General features: G+C 47.4%; 2 protein-coding genes across 16 annotated transcripts in view; both read left to right on the forward strand.

The window, feature by feature from the left end:
- LOC116947509 (uncharacterized) overlaps positions 1–6,940 on the forward strand; it is a 134,979-nt gene extending 128,039 nt beyond the window's left edge. For all 15 annotated transcript variants that reach the window (XM_076070643.1, XM_076070641.1, XM_076070642.1 and 12 more), the window contains one exon: positions 154–6,940. In XM_076070643.1, coding sequence (XP_075926758.1) covers positions 154–672 — 519 coding nt within the window. In that variant the 3' untranslated portion in view covers positions 673–6,940. The remainder of the gene's footprint in view (positions 1–153) is intronic.
- Positions 6,941–9,880: 2,940 nt separating this feature from the next.
- Positions 9,881–20,020, forward strand: part of LOC116947510 (structural maintenance of chromosomes protein 1A-like) — a 33,608-nt gene continuing 23,468 nt past the window's right edge. The window contains exons 1-6 of the mRNA XM_032963330.2: positions 9,881–10,321; positions 15,815–16,003; positions 16,803–16,915; positions 17,329–17,532; positions 18,524–18,762; positions 19,632–19,884. Coding sequence (XP_032819221.2) covers positions 10,213–10,321; positions 15,815–16,003; positions 16,803–16,915; positions 17,329–17,532; positions 18,524–18,762; positions 19,632–19,884 — 1,107 coding nt within the window. The 5' untranslated portion in view covers positions 9,881–10,212. The remainder of the gene's footprint in view (positions 10,322–15,814; positions 16,004–16,802; positions 16,916–17,328; positions 17,533–18,523; positions 18,763–19,631; positions 19,885–20,020) is intronic.

Genomic DNA, 20,020 nt, shown 5'->3' on the forward strand with positions numbered 1-20,020 from the left:
CACGCCGTAATGCTCTCGCTGCGTATCCAAGCGTGAACACAGGGTGGTCGCCTATTAATGGTCAAATCTTTCATCACGTTTGCATCAGATTGGCTTTTGTGGGTTAACGTCGGAACCGTCCGATCTCGGGTGTCTCCCCGGGGGCACATGCAGGTGCAGCCCGGGCTCAGGATGTACGCGCCAGCTCAGCCGCCACCCCCGGCCACTTCGTGCTTGGGCAGCTGCGCCGGCAGCGGCGCCTCCATCGCCAACGCCTTGCCGACCGCCACTGTGGTGCCGCCATACATCCTGCCGGGGGCGATGTGCGCGGGCCAGTTCCCCTGCGGCGTCGCCGTCCCGCCGGGCTTCCAGGGCCCGGCCCGCGTGCCCGTCAACCCCAGCGCGCCGGGGCCACCGCTGCCCTCCTCCGCCACCACCCCGGTAGTGGCCGCCGCCGTCCTCTCCGCCGTCGCCTCCGCGAGCCTCCCTCCCACGGCTCTGACCACTCCGTACCCAGGCATCGTTCCCTTTCCCGTGCCGGGTTTGGCGGCCAAGCCCGGGTGCGGCATAGGCAGCGGTATTGGCGGTGTCGGCGGTGGCGTCGGCGGTGGCGTCGGCACCGCCGGCGGTGGTGGCAACGGTGGTGGAGTTGGCACGGTTCAACCGCCCGGGCCGAACCTCAGAACCACCTAAGAGGGGGAGGCAGAGGGCGCCGCGCGTTTACCGCTGCGGTTGACTCCGCGGTTGACTCCGCGGGTGGGAAAGCGTGCCGTTGATTTTGTGTTGGGAGTTGTGGGGGTCGTCGGGGAAGGTCGTTCGCGGAAGGAAATAAGGTGAAATGTAGATCACGTGGGTGGCCTGCTTTGGAAGCGAGTTGCTGGGGCTGCAGAAAGCGTAACCTGGCTCTGTGTTCCGTTTAGTTTAACAAAAAAAAATAGATTACGCAAGACCTCGAAATGACAAAAAACGTGACTACCTTACCAAGTGTCCAAAAATTTCTATTTTTTGAGAATTTGGCAACCACTCCGTGGGGGAAAGTGAAATGCGATGAAAAGAAAAGAAGGGGGAATTAAATAACAGAAAAGGGTCAATTTGATTGGCAAATTGTTGAATGTAATTGGGTCGAACAGAGAGATGTGAATTTGAAAAGTTAATGTCCTTGCACCGAAGGCACTTCTTAGCATCGCGATTGTTTTTTTTTTCTTCTGCTAAAGTGGAACGTCTGCGGGATGTTAGAGATGGTTTTTGTTTTGTGGGTGCTGGTTTGGTATAACACTAGGGACGTGGATTTGGGGGGGAGTAGAGTTGACAATGCATGGGGGGGGGGGGCGGGTGTAAGGGTTCATTCGAGACAGCATTTGTGAGCACAATGTAAAATAATCGCGGACTTCGTCACAAGTGATTGGCCGAGTTTGCGCGAGTAGCCTTTTTTTTGTTGCTGTAAATGTCTGTTGGTTATCGAGGGCCACGCGATGAAACCTACAAAACAAAAATATCTAACAGATGGAGAGCGTTAATTGAGGTCGCACAGACGATTACAAAATGGCGTGTGTGGGGTGAAAGAAATGGCAACGCCTGCTGGCAAAAGTAACTAGACACATTGAAAAATGCAAACTTTAAAACAATTTATAGCCAATTTTGGGTATAGATCAGTAAAAACAGCTGCTATGTAAAAAGTCTTTGGCTTTGTAACTTGTCACTTTAAAGAATTTGATGTGCTTGTCTGTGTTTATTGAGCTTTGGGTTTATTTGTAAATGTGAATATTAATACTGGTCCTTAAGGTTACTTGAAATGTGTTGGTTTTTTTATGATACGAGAAAAGCTTGCATAGAAAGAGTGCCTTGTAAAAAACGGAGAGAAAACCACGTTAAAAAAAATAGCTTTCCTTCTCGGGTTAGTTGTGCTCGAAAACTGACAGCTCTGCGCAGCAAGGCGCGACGACGTACAGTAGGTGACAAAAGAAGCTCCTCTTCAACAGCCACGCGTACAACGTCTGTGCTGTAGACCAGCAAGTTTAAGCCATTTGTTACATTCTAAGTTAAACAAAAACAACAAAAAATAGCAAGCCGTGGCTGCGTGCTTACATTGTACAGATTTTCTTCTTTTAACTTTCAGTGACGCGTGACGGTGCAGGGTTAATACCGACAAATAGGAGCAGGTGTCGGCGACGGATGCCGTGCATCATCGGTGAATCCGCATAGAGATGATGCAAGGTAATCCGGTGAACTGCAGGGTATGCATGCTCCGTGAAAGGCTGGGTATTGGCGTTCAACTCTTTGCTGGCGTGGGTCGCGTGTGAACGGCTGCGGGGTCCGGGTGTCGAGTCAAAATGCCCCCTCTTGAGAGTCCCGTAGTAGTGCCACAGTTTAGATCGTGGGTCCGAAACAAGCCGATCTTCGAGCATGAGAGGAAGTCCTGAACAACTCGTGGGCATTATGGGATTGGCCTGATGGATATCGGCAGCGTTGTAAGCCACTGGGACGATTAACAAAATGGGCGCGAGTCGGCATTTCACGAACGAGCAAAAACACCAACCCAAAATAAAATTAGGAGTACAGAGGAGGGGGGGGGGTCAAGTTTACAGATTTGTATCAAAATACAGATGGCAGTTGAACACCCTGGAAGTAATGCTCAATATTGGTATGTCTAAGAAAGGCATGCTTGTCTCGCGTGAGGCAGAATATTTACCTATTTACCCCCCCCCGCTCGCCGAAATCCACGGCGATTGGTTCATCCGTCCCTGTCATTTCCGCTTCGCACCAAGGCCAGCCAAACTTGTGCGGTGGCTAAGGCAGACGGGTTGGGTGAAACGGCTGCTTGCATAGGCTTGCTCAAGCATTCACCGCCAATAGTCCACAGTTACGTTGAAATCAACGCTCCGCACAAAGCTTATCGCAGGTTGCGTTACATCACGGATAACCACTCTGGTTCTTATATTCCATCGTAACCTTTTTGTATTTGCTAGATTTTGCACGAAGGGGGAACGTGCGACTCGACAACATTGCCTAACTCGGGCAAACGTGCTCGTGGCGATGGTAACTCTCAAATACCGCCGTTTCACCCAAACCAAACCACCCGGTGATGCTCGCTCTCTTGGCGCACGCCAACCCCCCCGTCACAAGTGAGAGGTTCTGCTCATTTGTGGCAATGATGGGGCACCTGGATAAAATAAATTGTCACAAACCGCTGTTATTGAACGAAGCGCACAAGACTGCCTTGTGGTTTGTGTGTTGGTGTGCCGCCACCTGTGATTGGTGGTGGGGGGGGGGGTACGTCACTGGGCGCGTACGAGGTGCGCGTGCGCGTTGCTGCCGCTTGGCTTGCGTTCATATTTTGCAAGCCCTGTCGGCAATTGGCGCCTTGGCGGCTGCCGCGGGACACCCAAACACGGGCGAGCGTGCACCCGCTATCCTCTTTAGGCATCGTGACCCCCATCTCCCACCCTCCCTTCCCGTGCGTAGGTTTTTACAGTTGTCTGCGCTGTGACGAGGGGAAATCTTTCAAAACCGTCCTCTTTGACCGATGGACGTTCGCGTTCGAAAAGATTATATTAAAGTGGCCCCAGCATTCACGTTTTTCGAGGTTTGTTTCGAGCGACCTCTATCGGAATCTGTTGCATTTTTTTTACTGCAAAAACCTTGACTCTAAACTTAACATCGATTTAGGGTTGCGGCGATATTCACATCTTGCCTGAATTGCGTTGGCAAACCCCCACCCCCTGTTATTGACGGTGAATATTTTTTTCCTCCGGTTTTGCCAACACCCGGATAAGGGAGTAACATTCACCCGTGTGAATCGTGGACCCGTCATGTTATTATTACATAAAATAAAAATGCAATCGATTGCCATCTGGGACAACTTTAAACGATCCGAGAGAGTGAATACAGTTGAGCCGACGCAGACTTTGCTTGTGCAGATTTTCACCTTCATACAGTGCCAGTGATGAATAAAAACAATGCTTTGTCCGTCCCCGCATTTTGTATAGCAAATTATATCAGTATTATTATATCACTAACGCTTCAAGCTGTGAAAAGTGTACTTTACTGATTGCCGCATTGATTTATCGCAACTGTATTATCCTTATGTATGTACGTTCTGTATTAAGACCTGTATTATCTTTCTTTTTTTGTTTGGGTTTGGATCAGTACCCGTGCAGACTTTGCTCGAGGGCTGTCAGGCAGGGTTTGGTGGGGTTGGCTTAGGCCGGGTGTCAATCCAGCTCTGTGAACCCTGCGTTTTGTCTGATATTAAAGGTTAAGAGATGGAGGTAAGGTGAGCAGAGGCGGTTGTGGGTGGTAGGTGTTAGGCACGCGATGATCGCAGTTAATTTTGCGGATTACTTGTAGATACCGGCACTCGTGGCGACGCGTGTCGAATTGTGAGCCTATGAATTGATTATTTTTATGATTTGTACGAATGCATGCTATTGTTATGTTTACGATAAGTGCGAAAAATTGCTTATAAACCTGGCAAAAAAAATCTTCATAAACAATACAAAAGAAGGGTTATATGATAGAACAAAGAAAATAAAATTTTCTCAATGGCACCATCCTGAATCTTTACAATTCATAGGTTTGCTGTGCAGGGTGAATTGTTACTAGCCACGTATTTCAAGGTGGTGGCTACTCGCAGTGGGTCAAGATGACGGGTTCACGTGAGAACGGGTACCGTTAGGTTAGTTGTGTGCAAAGTTGTCCGTTTCCAGCTGCAAAGAGAATTTGTCATCGATTTGACAGCTCTAAAAGTGGGTATATTAATCAAGTTCAGTCCAACCCATCTACGAACATGCCTGAACTCCTCCCCACTCGCACGTCTATCTTTTTCTCCAGCCGCAGAGGGCATTTGTTGTCACAGGGACAGAGCTCTATGAAGGGATACAGAATTCCAACTTGGTTTGGTTGAACCCTGCCTGACCTCCCATTCCCACACCCATGCTCTGCACGGCTCAAGAGGAGTAATGTACAATGTATACCTTTGTGCCATTTTTTTTGCATGCTGGTTAATGTTTCGTTCAGATGTTTTTGTTTACTCTATAAAGGTATGGTATTGAAATGCATTCAACTTTGCAATGTAAAGCAACCGTGGCATCCGCGTACACACAACGGTACAAAAAAAGGAATTAGTTTTCTTACTCTGCATGTATGTATTAAGATGCGGGGGGGGGGAACATGTTCGTGCACAAAATGGTCACAATTCTGAAACGGTATATCTGCATTCATTATCCCTGGTTTTTTTGTTCACTATCGTTTTATTTTATTTCCTTATAATGAATCTGTCCGTTCGCTATAAGTGGTTGTTAACGTGGTTAATGTTTGTGGCACAGCTGTTGGTCGCGTGCAGAGGAGCTGGGTAACGTGGCATATTGGCGCGAGTCCTTTAATCGTGGGGAACTTGGGAGAAGTACGTATGCTACCGCATCGGCTGGCGTTCTTTCATTCATTGTCCACCAAACTCGACTGGCGCTTGTGCTCAAGTGTATAAATAAACGGCGGCTTCCCCATCATTTGGGAGCTGTTGTCAAAATCTGTGATGATGCATCAGCTGGAAAACCGCCTTTTTGGTGGCAGTGAAGCTCACTTAATGTCACCTTCCTATGTATAACTGTTAGCCGCACATCGTTGATGAGCGGAGAGGGCTTGCAACTCGTGGCTATGTTGATTCGCTGCCTCCTTGGCAGATAAGCAATTGGCCGATTTTTTTTGCTATTTTTTATTTAAAGGAATGAGAGTCCCCTTAATGCTGCCACGATGTAGTGGTGAGCAGCACTCTACTGGACTCGCAATCCAGGTCACCAGTTCAATTCGATCTCTCGGCAGAGCAGTTGAAACGACCGGCGAGTCTTTTTTTTATTCTCCCCATCTCTGTCTGTACCACATTTGATGAGCAGCAGCAGGTCGTGTGTGTGGTGGGCGAAAGCGTGGATAACTCCCACCCCTTCCAAGGACGCCTGGTCAGTGGGGAAGAGTAGGAAAACTCCTGTCTTGGGGCCCTTCTGCCAGCAGCAGCGTGAGCGAGGAATTTCGGTGCTTCCCATTCACGTGACAGAGCTCGTCAGCGAAATATGCCACCGTTCAACCGTTCGTTGCCGTGCAGCAGCGTGTGCGAGGCTACACATCGCCATGTAGTCTTAATAGCAAACCCTGTGGACGTTCAGAATGGCAGAGCTGAATATATTACATGTCACACATGTGTAAATGTTTGGGAGCGAGGGTAAGGGTCGCGGGTGCATTTGCTTTCCCAGCAAGCTTGTGTTTGCTTCGAAAGCAAAAAAATATATATTATATCGATGAGAAAAAAATGTATTTTCATGTCCATTAGCGATTAATCATGTGACACCAAAGTTGTCCAACTGATTGGAGTCGGTGTTGATGATAAAATCTAGATATTCCACCGCAAAGGTGCTCGGGTTCGCCCGCACAACTGTAAAAGACCGACCTACGTGGAATTTCGCAAGAGGTAATACCACTCGCGACAATGCGCCTCCTTTCGTCCCTGCGGGGGGGAGAAGGCGAATCGATGCAATTCTGTCGGACCATTTTGGTGGCACTGAATCATTGCTGATGTGTGTTCACTGTATTGCAGACTACGTATATAGTTTCACCATCACTTACCACTGGGTAGGCTGGGATTGGTCGTCTCGTAGTGTGTAGTAATTCACTGTTCTCAACAGCAGTGCGTGCAGTGTCAAGATTTGTAGAAACAGTGGTTTAGATGTAAACTATTGCTCTATTTATTCATGTTGGATGGGGAAGTCACGACATGAGGCTAAACATCCACTGCATTAAGAGAAAATAAAAGCCTGTGTTTGCACTAAGGAGTAATGGATGGGTGTTAGGTGTTTTCGTCTTTTATTTTTTAATTACATAATACTGCTTGTGTCTTCGATCTCATCATCGTTTTACGTGTTCCTTTGCTGGGGAAGAAACTTGCAAGCTGAAATAAATACAAATCTATCTTCTACTGCTCGTCCCTGTGTGGTTTGTCACTGTTGAAATTCGTTTTGTGATTGCGAAGTACAACATGCAGTGGCGTCTGACAGGTGGCTGCTGTATCTGCGAGAGATTGCTGGGCCTCACAAGAATCTGGCAAGGGACCAAGCAGGCCAAGAACGGGTCGGATCACGTTTTCATTGCACGATGTCCGTTTGTCAGTGTACTTATGACCAGCAAAACCCCCCTACCTCATTGGTACCGGACAGTAACGCTGTGGTGAGCAGTGCCAAGGGGGGAGGGCCAATTTTTTATTGGCCATTCCCCCCATGGCATTTGTGGCCACCAGCGGCCAAAGGGGGCTCTGGATGGGTGTGATGGGCTGGTAACCCCTCCATCTTCAATTACCACTATACCACGAAAACAAATATCCAACTAAGCTTGTACCGGAGACCCCGGGGGTGGGGGGGGGATAGGCGTCGATGACGTCTCCTGGCCAAACCCCATTTTGTGGAGCCAGGAGATTGAATCCTTACCCTCGGGGTTCCTCCAAAAACAGCAAAAAAGCCACTGCGGGTGGCCACGTGGAACGCTCACTGATTTGGAGAGACTGCTACTCTGGACCGGTACCGCCTGGATCGCTGGTATTCAGGAGGTCCAGTGGACCGGCTCTTGCTCCTGCCACAATGAGGGGTGGACAGTCCTCTACTCGGGGCAGGAGACTGCCAAACAACAGGGAGTGGCTCTTCTGAACAAAATAATGAAGGGAGCGTGGTGGTGAGGTGTGGGAAGCTGCAAGCCCCAGGATACTTTGTGCTCGTCTTGCCATCAACCAGAGGCGAGGAGTGGTGATCGTGGTTACTTATGCCCCCACTGAAGATGAACATCAGTGGAGGGATGCAGGCAAGACCAATGAGTCAGATGCCTTCTATGACCTGTCACAGGTGCTAGCTAAAGTGGCTAGAGAAGAGATGGCGTGATGTGGTACAAGAGGATGTGGGGCTGGTTGGACTTGCAGATGACTGGTACCAGCGATGTCAAAATTGGCCTCTGTGGAGGAAGCTCGTGAAGGATGCTGCTGGGCAGTTGTAGGCAGTTGCCCTCCAACGACAACGGAGGGCAGAGGAGCGCCGGGTAGCTAAAACAGCAAGTTGGCACAGGTGGGGCATTGGTCAGAACATCTCGGTCAACCCATGGCACCTGGGTCTGCCCTGTGACCTGCCTAATGCGTTCGATATTTCACATGGCCTGAACGTGCACATAGCCTGGCACAAGCGCTGTGGTGACGTCACCGCCACTTTTTGGTGAATGCCGGTTGTTATGATCAGCTCCAGTTTGGCAGCCGAGGCCTCACTGAATCAGTCTAGTGGTATGTTTTCATCAGCTGCGTAACGCTTTGTGGAAGCTACCTGGCCTGTCTCCAGGTCTTTTTGGCCACAGTTGTTGGCCACTCACGTATGTATGCTTGCGAAACGTCGAGCCCTTTAAAGGAAAATCTGTGCCGTTTGAAACATTCAGCATAGCCAGCCTACTATGATCTTTCGTGAGATTATCCACTGGATTGTGCGAGTTCAAAACTCCTTTAAAGCTCTAGACACTGCCATCAGCGTTGGCTGGGTCATGTCGCCCGCATGCTCAGCCACTGCATTCCCAAGCAAATTCTGTTTGGCCGGACAAATGGTGCTAAACAGGTGTGGCACGGGCTAGATAAGAGATTGATGTGGTACAGAAGGATGTGGAGCTGAGTGGACTTGCCCATGACTGGTACCAGCAGTCAAGAAGATCAGACTGGAGGAGACTCGTTCAGAACGCTACTGGGGAATTGGAGGCAGTCGTCCAGCAACAACGGAGGGCAGTGGAGCGACGTTGGTAACGAGCAGAGCGTCGGGAGGCTAAAATGCAGAACGTTGGCACAGTGGGGAGCACAGTTGGTGCATTTGCCAGTAATCGGTCAACCCATGACACCTGGGTCTGTTCCGTGACCACCAACAAAGCAAGCCCTCAACACTTCACCTGGCCTTAAAGTGCAGCTAGCATGGCATAAGCGTCGTGGTGACAGCCCCACCACTTAATGGTGAACGGTGGTTGTTGTATTCATATATTTGTTATCATATTCTTTTTCCGTTAAAAACGATAGTCGCACATGAGTATGAATCTTTTTTTTTAAGCACCCTGTGTACATCTGACACTGGGACGTCGAAGCGTGGGGCCCAGGGCGGTCGCCTCGATTCGCCGTACCCTTGGGGCGGCTCTGTATTTTGCAATGGAAAACACAACCAGCACCACCCGAACCGCCATGGCTTTGCTCAGCATGGCCCCGGCGCGGCTCGATTATGCCACTGGAAAATTGATATTGCTGTCCAGTTAGTGCTTCATACTATGGGGGCTAAGGGGTGGTCTGGTTCACAAATAATAAGAGCAAGTACGAGTCATTGCTCGTTTAATGGGATAGATGCGTTCCTGAAAAGTGCCACAGTTAGCGAGAATTGACCTACAGTGTATATAGGGGCCGTCTATAAATGACGTCACGCACGTGGGGGGGGGGGGGGTCAGACATGTGACGATGTGTGACGAGAGGGGGGGGGGTGAGAAATGTGACGTCACATCAAAATGCGCAACTTTAAATAAATATAGACAACACGTTCTACTTAACTAAATAGACTTGTTAATAAATGTTTCTCCTACAACATCAGAGTGCAGCGCCACATTAAATACGCACTACAATGACAATAGTTTAAAGCGATTTGAAGTATGTTTTCTTTTGGGGGGGGTGGCGTGGCAGAGCTTTGCGACGTCATATTTGAGGGAGTTTCTGACATTGTGATGCCGTGTGACGAGGGGGGGGGGGTCAAAAATCGTCCAAAATCGCGTGACGTCATTTATGGACGGCTCCACATTACAGGGCGTAAATACTGTAAATAAAAACAAAAGCTAGTTTGAGTAATGAGGGTACTCTGCCGCTTTGCTGTATAATTCCGCGTTACTGTATCGCACCGCCCAGCCGCGCAGCAAAACAAATAGTTCCTCGTCAAACGCTCAGAGACTGCGTTATAACGAGCGTGTTCCGCGCTGTGTCAAAAGTGTTCCCCCGTGGCAGAACCGCGTTATAGCTAAAAGGCCTTGCATGGACATGCGTTAAGCGAGGAGTTACCGTAACTCTAGTGGTGACGTCACGCGCGGGCCACGTGGTCGTTAGCCCCCCACCCCTTCAGTTTTGGCGCCAAAGTCAGGCCACGTTTCGAGCTAACTCGCTTGAGGTAAATTTACCTCACGAATCGACAAAAACATTTAATCGGCGTGAAAATGGGCTACCTTCAACTTATAGAAGTAGAAAACTTCAAATCTTACCAAGGGAAGCAGACAATTGGCCCCTTCACGCGATTCAGCGCAGTCATCGGCCCAAATGGCTCAGGTAATTCTTGTAAACGGATTAAAGTTATATATTTTTTAACGCACTACATTCGTTTGTTATGTAAATTGTAGTTCTAATTTGGTACGATAGTTCGAAAAGTCCATCGGTGTAATTGTGTATTTTTAAAATTTAGAATAAAGGTGTTGACTTTTGAATGGACTTGCCCTCGGCCACGTTAATGTGGAGTTACCACTGGCTTACGGGGGGTGGTAAATAGATGAACATTCAGTCCGGGAAACTTTCATTGCATTATTCATCGAGAAGATGCGTCACCTTCATTGTCGATCATCACAAATAAACGGGGGCGTGTTAATTTGTATGCAAAGTGTTAAGCGATGTAAAAACAATCGTCTCGTTATTACGTTATACATGTACAGCTCTTGTCAATCCACTGCTGGATAAGGTTCCTCATATCTTTACGTTTCGTGAAGGGGGTGGAGGTTACTTGGCCATGCTTCACATACCGTGTGTCAACCCCCATACGGCTTAGCCCGTATTCTTGTACAGGGAAATTAAATGTTGAGGTCCGCACGGCGTGCAGCCGTTTCAATACGAGCAAAACATTGTGTGTGTGTGTGTTATTTGGTTTTTCGGCAGTCACGAAAGCTTCAAATCTAGAATAATTATTTTGTGTTTGTGTTTCTCCCATTGCGATGGGACTTTGTAGGGTGAACGTTGAGATTTTTTAAGGGGCACGGAGTTGCGACCAGCAAGGTCTTGAGTTGGTCTGTAATAAGTTAGGGCATTGTTTTGGCCTTGCAGTGACAGTGCAGCTAGAAACACATTGTTGTATTGAGTTGGTCTGTAATAAGTTAGGGCACTGTTTTGGCCTTGCAGTGACAGTGCAGCTAGAACCACATTGTTGTATTGAGTTTGTCTGTAATAAGTTAGGGCATTGTTTTGGCCTTGCAGTGACAGTGCAGCTAGAACCACATTGTTGTATTGAGTTGGTCTGTAATAAGTTAGGGCATTGTTTTGGCCTTGCAGTGACAGTGCAGCTAGAACCACATTGTTGTATTGAGTTGGTCTGTAATAAGTTAGGGCATTGTTTTGGCCTTGCAGTGACAGTGCAGCTAGAAACACATTGTTGTATTGAGTTGGTCTGTAATAAGTTAGGGCATTGTTTTGGCCTTGCAGTGACAGTGCAGCTAGAAACACATTGTTGTATTGAAATATAACACATAACCCCAGATGTATATACATCTGAGAGAGAGGAAACATAACACATGTGTTTCCTCTCGTAAATTTAGCTCTTCTGTACCTGATGATGGCTGCTTGTGTTGCAACCGAAACGTCGTACGCTATTATGTTATTTTATTATTTCTTATTTATACGTGACTTTACCGAAAAAAACAAAGATAAACTGCACTGCCCCATCGTTGAAGGCTGGTCAAATAATCCAGAATACCCGCACCTGCTGCAACAACAAAGTTGTTGAAGCCCTTATCAACAAAGTATAGACAGTACGTACGGTCGTTGCCTGTTCTACTATACGCATGTACAACGTCGTCCGGTTGTATTGTGAGCCTCCAATTAATTTACCACCCTGACATTTTTCTCTTGGAAAACTTTTAGTTTTCGAGATTGAAATGGAAGAGGGGGTTGGGGGTGTGTGTGTGTCACAAGACATTGGGACCACACTGTACAGTAAAACCCTATGCATTCGCTTGATTTTTCTTTCGCGAAATTCGATTATTCGAGATTTTATATTTGTATACCAGTTCAACTTTCGCGCCTTCCCCTCCCCGTTTGCCCGCTCGCTCGTTCGTAAACTTTTATTTTCGCGATTTGGCGACATGACATCAATGGCGTGAGTGGTTAAGTCAACAAGGCCAGTGGTGGTGGATCGTGGTGGGCGTTGTTTTGTGTGCACCGAGCCCGCTGTATATGTAACGCCGCGCAAATTGTGCACGCACATTGCCGCATGGTCCGCTCGTCGTCGACGTGTCATACGGGACGCCGAGATGGCATGCGGTTGACGCAACCCCATCATATTTGCCGCGTTCACGCACGGCGCTCATGTGCAGCAGTGTACGTAACCGAACGCGTCTAGCCGTGTGCACTCGTTCGGAACGTTGCCCCATACACACACACACCACGGACGCCGAGATGGCGGGTCACACTGGTAGGAACCTCCTGGTTACTACACCAGCCCACAGGGGATTATTGTGTCCGTCCGTCGTGCACCCAAAAATGGGAGGGGTTGGGTGGGGAGGGAGGGGTGGGGCTGGGTGGGGAGGGAGGGGTGGGGCTGGGTGGGGAGGGAGGGGTGGGGCTGGGTGGGGAGGGAGGGGTGGGGCTGGGTGGGGAGGGAGGGGTGGGGCTGGGTGGGGAGGGGCTGGGTGGGGAGGGTTGGGGCTGGGTGGGGAGGGAGGGAGGGGCTGGGTAGGGAGGGAGGGGCTGGGTGGGGAGGGGTGGGGAGGGGTGGGGCTGAGTGGAGAGGGGCTGGGTGGGGAGGGAGGGGAGGGGCTGGGTGGGGAGGGAGGGGTGGGGCTGGGTGGGGAGGGGTGGGGAGAGAAGGATGGGGCTGGGTGGGGAGGGAGGGGCTGGGTGGGGAGGGAGGGGCTGGGTGGGGGGGAGAGGGGCTCGGTGGGGAGGGTGGGGCTGGGTGGGGAGGGGCTGGTCACCCCGTGGTGCCCTTATTAAACTCAACGTTTAACCTACTCACGCCGGCTTGTGCCCACCCTCACAGTCGGGCATATTTGCAGAATACACCACGCCGCCGTTGACCCTGGCCATTTACCGAGCAACCCAACGTTCCTACCAGCTCCCTCCGCAGGATTGTGTTAAAAGTTCAAGTGACACGGACGTTTTGTGCCGAGGTCAATAAAACTTCCAAATGTACAGTATCATCTATGATAATTTGTGTTATCTATTTGTATCTTGTACAATTTAATTCAGTTTATGGATGTTATTTATGTGTACAGTGCAGGATTAGTGTTATACATTTCCTCTCATATGTTCAGTCGGACTCGAGAACCTCATTCCCTTCCATTTCACCACATAAAACAGTCAGTTCAACACGTAGGCTATCGCGACCAATATCCATAATAGAGGTTTTTAATTTAGATCGCGTAAATATATAAATGTATCGTTAAAACCCGCCACCACCCGACACGGTCACGTAAATAGAACATGCCAATTCGTCACTAGTACAGCACACCGGTGTGTTGGAGAGCCAAGCCACAACATTTACAAACTGAGTACGACGTTTCGCCAGTAATGATAACTAGCTTCATCAGGGGACAGCCAGATTTGTGGAGAAGTCTTACTGTTTCGTTCCTGAATGCAGTCGCACCATCACCCCGCACAGAAATCTGCTCTTATCAAGACGCTCATTCATCGAGCTAAGAAAGTGTTAGGTGGTGACAATCTGAGACGTGAAATTCAACATGTTAAATAAGTGCTGCAAATGAACGGTTATAATGATGCACAAATCAACAGGGCATTGAATACAAAAACCAAATCAAATAACAAGAGCATTGAAACTGCCTAAGTAATTAAAAACGATCAAAATACCGTACATTGCGGGAGTAACTGATAAACTAGCCAGATGTTTGGAAAAACAAAACATCCGAGTCAGATTTGGCACGGTACATAAAGTACAGAATTTAATATCTGGGGCAAAAGATGTATTACCGAAACTCTGAGCAGAAGGTGTGTACAGGATTAACTGCACGTGTGGTAAATGTTATGTTGGGCAAACAGGACGAATGATCAGCACGATACTAAAAGAACATCAGAAAAATATTAAATTATCCCAAATGCCAATGTCAGCAGTAGCAGAACACGCAGGCCAACAAGGACACTCAATTGATTTTTATAATGCAAAACTAGCTACTACTGGTCAAGACTAATTAGATAATCTATCGAAATTGAAATTAATCAAAAGAACTTTAACCGTTCGGATAGCTACCGTCTGAGTGCTGCGTGGAAGCGAATAATCGAATACAGTGAAACCTTGTATTGCGAGCATAATTAGGCCAACAGGTCCCATCAGCGCCGCGAACACGACAGCGCCTCTGTGCACTCCGCTTTATCAGAGAATACGTTCGCTCCGAATTCCTCTCTTGCGTAGTGTTCCTCCACTACTCGCTGCCTATGGCCACGTCTGTCTGCAGTCCTTAAAGCAGAGGTGGGGAACTTACTAACTTTATTTGCAGGTAAGGCCCACTGAGCTATGTAGCCCTTTTTCAGAAACGACCTGGCCACGTGTGATAGCCTAATGAAGTGGCTTTTCATGTGGAAATTTATAGCAGCCAAATACAGTAAAACCTTGGATTGCAAGCATAATTTGTTCCGAAAACGTTTGTAATCCAAAGCACTCGTATATCAAAGCGAATTTCCAATAAGAAATACTGGAAACTCAGATGATTCGTTCCACAACCCAAAAATACTGTATTCATATAAAAATGATTAATACAAATACATTTTTATTTAAATTTAATATAAAGTAATCACATTTATTAATTACATTTAATCGTCGCTGGTGTGAGGGAGACGAGAGAGAGGAGGAGGAGGGTTATTGTGTAGGACGACTTTCATTTGCAGTACAGTTACTAAAGAACAGTCACTACACTTGGACACAAAATAAAAAAATGCTTTACGCACACACACGTGGTCACTACACTATAGTAAGCAGTATACGCTCGCACGGATGTTGACTATACGAGTGAGGCACGCCGACTGAGACCGAGCATGGGAGATGATTACCCACAATCCCGCAGAGAGAGAGAAGAACCATTGGCTCAGTTGTGATCACGTGACGCTCGGCAGACAGCGTATACTGTACGTACTGCTCGTATTGCAAGACATTGCTCGTTTATCAAATTATTATTTATTTAAAAATGTTGTTCGTCTTGCAAAACACTCGCAGACCAAGTTACTCACAATCCGAGGTTTCACTGTAATACATTATTTAAATGCATGCCTACAAAGGACAGCGTACTTCAATAGGGATTACCGTTGGTAGGGCTATTTTAATCAACACCATAGACAGGAAGGACAAGTTCAAATAATGTACGTTGCCTCAGTAATCCCCCCCCATCATTGTGCAAGAGCGCAGAAGGGTGGTCAACACATCTATGTCTCTATATAAGGAACTAAACAGTAAGACTTCTGAACAAATCTGGCTGTTGCTAGTTGTAATTACTGACGAAACATCGTACTCGGTTTGTAAATGTTGTGGCTTGGCTCTCCAACACACTGGTGTGCTGTACTAATGACGAATTGGCATGTTCTGTTCACGTGACAACCCTTACTAGTTGGCTGTGTCAGGTGGTGGTGGGTTTTAACGATACATTTTACGCGATCTAACCCAAAAACCTCTATTATGGGCACGTTAACAGTGTCAAAATTTGCAAGTTCTACATTCGCGCAGATGTTCAAAAACAAAACCGTCGGGAATACCGAGGCCTTTATCGTATTGCCGCTTCACCAATTGCTTTTAATTGGACAAATTGCAACATGTCCGTTCGTCTTTCCCTCGTGAAGGAAAGTCCAACCTGATGGACGCCATCAGTTTCGTGCTGGGCGAACAGAAAAGGAACCTGCGCGTTCGATCGCTGCGCGACCTGGTCTACGGCGCGCCCGTCGGGCGGCCCGTGGCGACCCGCGCCCACGTCAGCATGATGTACGCCGAGGAGGGCGGCTCCCACACCGTCTTCACGCGCACCATCATCGGTCCGTCTGGATGTCTCTTCATCGCCTCCTCCTCCTTCGTCTGGAAGTTGTGGTGGTTTTCAGTCGGGGAGGGTGGTACCAGTGTGTGAAAGAAATTTAGCGCTAGCTTTTTTTGCTTCGGCTATTGATACCTTGTGTCTTCTGTGGAATTGGTTGAAGTATTATTGGGTCATTTTGGACAGTTTTTTTTATAGTTCTCTTATTTTGTCATTGTATTGTTTTGAGCTCAGATTCTATATCAGTTTTCATCTCTAGCTTGGTGGGGATTTAAACAATATGTAATTTAAAGGGGTATGTTCTTTTGTAAAGTAGGCATTTGATTGTTGCACCCACTCCTTACTTGAATAATTGTCATGACTCACAATTACATTCGAGAATCAATATTTTGCCATTGTGAATATTTATAGTATTTCAGTCACTAAAAATGCTGCATGGAACATCAGTTATAACAGTTCGATGCAAATACAATGAGATTCATTAATCCCAATGACAAATGGGGAAACGTATTATTTCCTGTATCCGAGCAATTCCTTGTTCATTATATGTTTACTGAAATTGTCTTAAATAAAAAAAACATGGGATTATGGGTACAACACCAGATCGAGAGCTTTTTACTTTTATTGTCCAAAATTGCAAACCAAGTACATTGTGCAAAGCTGATATTACAATTTCTTACTTATTACACAGCGTGTCCACAACTCCTGTTCTGGCGCATGATGAATTTCATTTAGAAACGATACATTACAATTGTATGACATTGTACATGACAGGTTAATTTATATATTTTTTTATTACGCAGGTTCTACATCGGAATATCGTGTTGACAAACGGGTCTTGAATTTCAGTGAATATAGTGCACAGCTTGCCAAACGTGGAATCCTAACGAAAGCGAGGAACTTCTTAGTGTTCCAGGTGACAGCACGACACCCACTTTATCTGCGCATCTCCTCTTGATCTCCGGCCATTACAGCCACATATACTTGTAGATCTGGCCTATCCATTTTATTAAATGATCGCTTACTCTCCCATTTATCAGTTCCAATGTGCAAGTAATCATATAACATAAAAATTGTTCAGGGGGGAAAAGTCACGTGTTTTCAAATGTGCCAATGGATGGGAGGCCATATGCAGGGTTTGGTGACTTCATCGGGATCATAAGGCTCATTGCGTGGGGTGTTGCATGTGGGGAATTTCTGGCCCCCCAAAAATTAGTCGATTACAATTTTTAGTTGATTTAGTGTCCAACTCTACTTGTAAGTTTGCTCTCTGTACGTTTGACATTGTGTGAAAATTAACGTGTAGGTGTTGCTGACCGCGTGTCCTAGGGCGCGGTGGAGTCTATCGCGATGAAGACCCCGAAGGAGCGCACCTGGCTTTTTGAGCAGATCAGCCAGTCGGGGGAGTTGGCTGCGGAGTATGAGCAGTGCAAGACCGCTATGCTCAAGGCCAACGAGGACACGCAGTTCAACTACCACTGCAAGCGCAACATCACGGCCGAGCGCAAGGAGGCACGGCTAGAAAAAGAGGAGGTAACATACAATTTGGATTCATAAAGTATTTAAAAGTAAATATTTTTAGTGCTTGCTGTGCCATGAATCAGACACATGGCCATTACAAGAGAAAATAGAACAGACACTGAAAAGTTGACAAAAGAGCATGGATATACACATGCTTAGGAGACAGAAAGAGGAATTAAAGTATGGATCAGACAGAAAGTGACCTTTCGCAGGACACATTGAAAAATGATTTATTTACAACTGCTTTTTTTTCGTTTGTTGTCCTTCCCTGCACCTCCGATTAGCACGGTTGTCTACGTACGGTGTGAAAGCAGTTCAACATACATAGATACAAGGGATGATGGCTGCTGGTCGAGCCTAAGATAGTGGCAGCCCCAGTAGGGAACTCACCTGCAGAGGTGGAGCGATGACACCAGCTCGTATGCAGGTGCTAGAAGGAATTATTTGATCAGAGGAAAAATAAAGGAAGTCGGCACGTTGGGGAGCCCTTCATGATGACCTACACTGGCTACCTATTAAATACAGGATCACGTATAAATTATGCCTACTCGTCTTCAAGAGTCTCCATCAATCTGCTCCATCCTATCTCGCCAATCAGTGTGTACCAGCTTCAACAGACCCAAATCGACTTCGACTACGATCCGCGGCTCGCGGCGACCTGCTGTATCCACACGTAAACCTTGTGCGATACGGCCAGCGCAGTTTCAGGCTCTCCGGCCCAAAGTCCTAGAACACGCTACCAGCTCATGTTCGGGATCCATCCCTGAGTCTGAGCCGGTTCCGCAACAGACTCAAAACAGTGTTGTTTCAGAGAGCCTACTTCAACGTGTGATCAATGCGCATTCGTGATGGACTGGACTCATAAGAGTGTGCAATATCAAATTTTCTTACTTCATCTGGCAGTGGATAGGTCATGGCCGGTGATGGTTATGGTAAAAGCGTGTATATGCAACTATAATATTTATTTTACCTAATGTTCAGCACCCCTTTGTGTTCCGCACAGGCAGAGAATTACCGTCATCTGCGCGATGAGCTGGCCTCGGCTCACACGCAACTGAACCTCTTCCTCCTCTACCACAACGAGCAGCAAATGAAAGTTCTGGAAAACGAACTCGCCGGTGTCGGTGACCAGCTTGACCAGCAGCGTGCGCTTATGTCTACCACGGATGATGAGCTGCGCGTGCGCAAGCAGGAGATAGGCCGCCTGGGTCGTGAGCTACAGCAAGTGGAGAAGGCTATCAAGTGGGTGGCCGTCACCAATGCCGCATACTAACTTTCCTTACCCTGTGACGTCGTTGGTTTTGTGTTGTTTTACAGTTTTTCCCTCCGGTGGTTGAAAAGATATATTTGCTGACACATAGTCATCGCTGTGTTAATGTTCACAGGTTTATATGAGTGCATGAGCTAATACAGAACTTTCATGTGAATTGATTTATTTGGTGTGTCATTGGCAAACTGCTCTTGCCCACCTGTAATACTTATCACAGTTTGGGAAGCATTTTTGGGGTTTAATCCTCCAGTGGTTGTCAAGTAGAAAAAAATATAGTTTACGGCATGTATCAAAGTTAACACGTAGTTGAACATCACCATCTGATACCAAATGGTCCACATCAAAACGAATTTCCACATCCCATGGCAGATCAGCCAACTTGCTATATAAGTGGAAATTCAAAGAAAGCCCAGCGTGCAATGGCGGAATTACCGACCACACCAACAACATAGCGAATCAATGTGAACTCCGAAAATTATACAGAAGCATCGAAGAAGTCCCATTGCATGTAAACTGAAGAAATTTCTTATCGACACAGACTTTTAAGTTTCTATTCACCTACTTTATTTCTTGGCCATGCCTAACAACTGTGGCAAGTGCGATATCAGCTCTTAGTCAACCATTACCTTTTGAGACGTAATTTGGTTCACCCCCAAAACCAAAGAGGGTGGAGAAGCCTTTGTTCAGATTGACATGACTAACAAAATTATACAATATTTACTTGCATTTTTAGTGCGCCTGTAACTTAAAACAATTCATAGCGCAGCTGTGTTTAAACCGAGCGGGGACCCCACAATGGCAGCTTGTCCCTGTGTTTGCACGCAATGCGTTTATTTCACAGAGCAAAAGAGATGGATCTCGGGCAGTCGAAGCCACAGTACATCAAGGTGAAGGAGAACATCAGTCACCGGTTGCGCAGGATGGAGTCGACCCGCCAGTCGCTGCAGAATGCACGCGCTGAGTGGATACGACGCAAAAAGGACATCGATGAGCTGGAGCGGGAGCTGGTGGCCGTGGAGAGAGCTCGACAGGAATTTGAGCAGCTCGTGGGCACTCAGAGCCAGAGCGAGGACTTCGAAATAGACGAGAGCCAGGTAGGTGCCGTGGCCTAGCGCCAACAACAATGAGCCACACATTGAGACAGGGCAGCCAGGGACAGCACCAATGAGTCTCAAGGCATCTTTGGGGGACCAGGGGAACTTGTCAACATGTTCCAAGGCAGTCTTTTTT

The sequence above is a fragment of the Petromyzon marinus genome, chromosome 30, assembly GCF_048934315.1.
Source record: "Petromyzon marinus isolate PM22_M1 ecotype Great Lakes invasive population chromosome 30, UKy_Petmar_22M1.pri1.0, whole genome shotgun sequence".
In the NCBI taxonomy this organism is placed as follows: Eukaryota; Metazoa; Chordata; class Hyperoartia; order Petromyzontiformes; family Petromyzontidae; genus Petromyzon; species Petromyzon marinus.